The following is a 4,001-nucleotide window of genomic DNA, read 5'->3' as shown; positions in this document are numbered from 1 at the left end:
AAAAAAATTTCAAAATAACTTTTTAAAAATAATATCAATAAAAAGCAAAACACTGTTTTTCTTCTTCTTGCCATTTGTTCACCGGAACTGCCGCCTATCGCCGTCCGCCGCCGCCCGCCACCACCTTCCATTGCCGCCCGTCGCACCTCCGCCTCCCGCAACGTTGTGAAAGGTGGCCGGAGGCAGAGGTGGTTTCTCTTTCCAATGCTGCCACCTCTGCCTCCGCCTGCCTGTCGTTGCCACCAGCTCTGCCTCCGGCAACGTTGCTGGAGGCGGAGGCGGAGGTGATAGCGTTGGATAGAGAAACCACCAGCGTCGTCTCTGCCACCTCTACCTTTGGCCACCTTCGGCAATGTTACTTGACACGGAGGCGGAGGTGGGCAGAGAGGTGCGGAACGGCAACGAAGAGTGGTGGCAAGCGGCGGCACCGATGAACAAATAGCCGGAAGAAGAAGATGAAGAATGTTTTTTCTCCTTATTGATATTATTTTTAAAAAATTAACCTGAAATTTTTTTAAATATATTACTTTTATTGATATTAAACATTTTGTCCTCGTATGCTATTCCCCTTAAAAAATGGCCCACAAGTAGAAAGGCCTGATCCATGGATTTTTGGATTACGTGATAAGGTTTGTACCTTCTTTCAAACGTAAAGGAAGTTTTAAGTAATTTTCCAACGTAGAGGGAGAGAGAGAATACAAGGAACCATGGCTAATAGCTTGAATATATTACATTTGATGTTGCATCAAAATCAAAGTCAAGAGATTACAAAGCAAAGAAAACATACAAGCAACGTAAACGGCTGGAAAATCACCTGTCGACTGCCGGAAACCGGCGTTGTATGGCCGGCAATCCATGAAATAAAATTAAAAAAAAAAAACTTATTAAAGGAAAATAAAAGAACAGAACAATTAATGTCGAAATGCAGTAAATGGTAGTAAATAGTCTAGCAGATTGGAAGAGGGGCACCGTTCCAACCCTTGAGACAATCCAATAGAGGATCGATTATTTTCCCCTGGCATATTGCAGTGAACACCTTGTCGAACTCCTCCCCCGGTGATCGGACCTTCTCGCCGGTCAGCAAACCGGTCTGCAGCTCTTCTCTCACGAGCTTGTACAATGGGTATGACCTGCATTCCTTGATGCGGTTCGGGATTGCCGGGCTCCCGCTCTCGTAGGCGATTCTCGCAGCCTCTACTTCTTTGGGCAGAAGCGTCTTAAGGTCCTCCTCCAAGGCGGTGATCTTCTGGAAGATTGAGGTGTTGGAGTTCTTCTCGTTCTCGCCGTTGAGGAGCGCGTGCTCGACGAGGACTTGCCTGAGTTTTTGCATTAGCGGGTAGGTGGCGCTGCATGGGTCGTCGATGTAGGCGAAGACGTGTTCTCGGTCGACCACCTTGAGCAAATCCTTCTCGCAGAACCTCGAAGGGTGGAGCTCTCCGTTGACGCCCATGGTGAGAACCCTCTTGGCCACTTGGCTCACTGTGTTCTTGACTGTGCTCTTCAAAATCTCCTCCAGGTGCCTCAAATCAATTGCCTGGCACAGTGCAACCAAGTATGTTGCAGACATGAGCTTCAATGTGTCCACTGCCTCGGCAGTCTTTCTGGAAGAGATCAAGCCCAAGGAGTTGACATCCTGGTTGTGCTGCTCTGCACTTTGGACGTGGTTGGTCACCGGATTCGCGAGGAACTGGAGTTCAGAGCAGTAGGCTGCCATTGCGATCTCGGCACCCTTGAAGCCATAATCTAAGCTGGGGTTTCGACTTGCTGATAGGTTGGATGGTAACCCGTTGTTGTAGAAATCGTTAACCAGCTCGGAGAACTGTGCAAACATGAGCTTTCCGATGGAGGCAATCGCCAACCGGGTGTTGTCCATGGAAACACCAATTGGAGTTCCCTGGAAATTTCCGCCATGGAGGGCCTTGTTCCTGGAGACATCGATCAATGGGTTATCATTCACAGAGTTGATCTCCCGTTCGATCGACTTGGTCGATGATCTGATCACTTCAATCTGGGGGCCCAGCCACTGCGGAGACGTACGCAGGGCGTATCTGTCTTGCTTGGGCTTCTGCAGGGGATCAATCTCATGGAGCTTCTGAGCTGCCTTAATGTAATAGCTTCCGTCCAAGATGTGTTCCATGATAGCTGCAGCCTCAATTTGACCCGGGTGGTGCTTCAACTTGTGAGTCAGGTGGTCGGTAAACTCGGGCTTCCCTTGCATAACTTCGGCGAAGATGGCCGACAACACTTCCGATAAGACACCGAGCACGTTGGCCTCGAAGAGAACCATGGAAGCCAGACCAGACCCCACTGCAGTGCCATTAACAAGCGCGAGACCCTCCTTAGGCTGCAGCTCAAAGAACCCACCATTGATCCCGGCAAGGCTGAAGGCTTCAGCGGCATTAAGGTTCTGTCCGTCGGGTCCCACGGCGACGGAATTGGGTCGGCCGGTCAAGAGACCGGCGATGTAGGACAGCGGGACGAGATCGCCGGACGCTGTGATGGTACCTCTCAGAGGCAAGCATGGAGTGATGTTGCTGTTCAGGAGCTTGGTAATGGCTTCCAAGATCTCGAAACGGATGCCGGAGTATCCTTGCAGAAGTGTATTGATCCTCACCAGCATGGCCGCTCTCGTGGCCGAGTGTGGCAGCGTGTGGCACGATTCCACTCCGTTCCCAAAGATTCCAGCGTTCAAAAATCTGGTGCACAGAAATTACACAGATTAATTTAGAAATGGAAAAATTGAAAATTACTAGCTAGCACTCTAGCAGCCTAGCATTTTAAAAAGAGGGCCCACAGGCCACAGCTCCTCCTTTCGGTCCAAATCAAATGGTTGTAGGAAGTTACAGGGGAATTGATTATTGATCACCCTCTGTCTTTGGTCAGGTTTTGTGGGCCCTTGTCCAACCGTAAAACATACGGTTCTTATCTCCTGATCAGTGACAAGTGTCTTATCACGGATTTTGGTATCAGCCACGCACACCCCCCAAACGAGTCGACCCGGGCCCATTCTGAAATGCCACCCGATTTTCCTACTCTTAACTCCAACTTGACCTACTCCTATTGATCGTCCACCTACCTACCATCACCAAATCTCCTTCCCCATAATTCGGCTTGATGATATAATCACTGCCGTCCATTGCAGTGAATTATCAGTGGTTGCGATACGACTATATATTCTTTAATATAGACCGCAATTCACTGATTCAGATAGATCGTCATTCGTCCACCACCACCAACCATCAACCACCAACCACAACCAGTTCTCCGGTTCTCTGGGCAATCAGAGCAACCCGACAAATTGTGTCTGGCTGAGCCGGACGCACACCCGGGTTGCGATACGACAAATTTGTGTGGGAATTTATTATTATTTTTATTTAAAAAATTTACCTAATAAGCTCCTTCTGAAGGGCTCCTCCTTGTTTGGTTCTCCTGTGGGAAGTAGCACCAAAACCGGTGGTGACACCGTAGCTGTCGGTGCCCTTGTTCATGCTCTCCATTACCCAGTCGCTGCTTGCTTTGACTCCGGCTCTGGCGGACTCGGAGAGCACGACCTTGACGCCGGCGTCGTGAGTGGCGATGGCGGCCACTTGAGAGATGGTAAGGGTCTGGCCACCGAGACGGACGACGGGCTTCCGGAATTCCTGGACCATGCGCTTAACCTCATCGAGGTGACTGCCCTTGAGAGACTCGGCGGCCTTCTCCCAATTCAATGGGTCTTGTTGGATGCAGAAGCTTTTGAGGGAGCCGTTGCCATTGCAGTTCTCCTGGGCGAATTCCATTTTAATTTCTCAGAAGACACAAACCAAACAGAGAGAGAGAGAGGATGAGAAGACGAGAAGGAGCTTGTGAGATTTGGGTGTGAACAAGGAAATCTAAAGGGAAGCAATGAATTTGCTGAGTTGGGTTCAGCGGAGTTTGGTGCTTTAAATAGAGGAGGGGGCTCGTCGCATTGAGTGTTGGGTAGGAACTGGGAAGCCCTCAACGGGTTAGTTGAAAACATA

General features: G+C 49.6%; 1 protein-coding gene across 1 annotated transcript; it reads right to left on the bottom strand.

Annotated features, from left to right (window-relative positions):
• Positions 1 to 708: 708 nt before the first annotated feature.
• LOC104595050 (phenylalanine ammonia-lyase 1) lies at positions 709 to 3,783 on the bottom strand. The gene is made up of 2 exons (XM_010255610.3): positions 3,388 to 3,783; positions 709 to 2,696 (listed from the first exon to the last, which is right to left on the bottom strand). The coding sequence occupies exons 1-2, from the start codon at positions 3,777 to 3,779 to the stop codon at positions 947 to 949; spliced, it is 2,142 nt and encodes a 713-aa protein (XP_010253912.1). The 5' UTR covers positions 3,780 to 3,783; the 3' UTR covers positions 709 to 946.
• Positions 3,784 to 4,001: the final 218 nt, after the last annotated feature.

This window comes from Nelumbo nucifera, chromosome 2 (genome assembly GCF_055504915.1).
Source record: "Nelumbo nucifera cultivar China Antique chromosome 2, China Antique-T2T, whole genome shotgun sequence".
NCBI lineage: Eukaryota > Viridiplantae > Streptophyta > Magnoliopsida > Proteales > Nelumbonaceae > Nelumbo > Nelumbo nucifera.
This window is presented reverse-complemented; position numbering and strand designations above follow the sequence as displayed.

Excerpts from the sequence above, each read along its gene's own strand:
- LOC104595050 (XM_010255610.3), bottom strand. The coding sequence starts at position 3,779 with ATGGAATTCGCCCAGGAGAACTGCAATGGCAACGGCTCCCTCAAAAGC. Across the intron at positions 2,697-3,387 it reads CTTCAGAAGGAGCTTATTAG|ATTTTTGAACGCTGGAATCT; the intron begins GTAAATTTTTTA and ends TCTGTGCACCAG.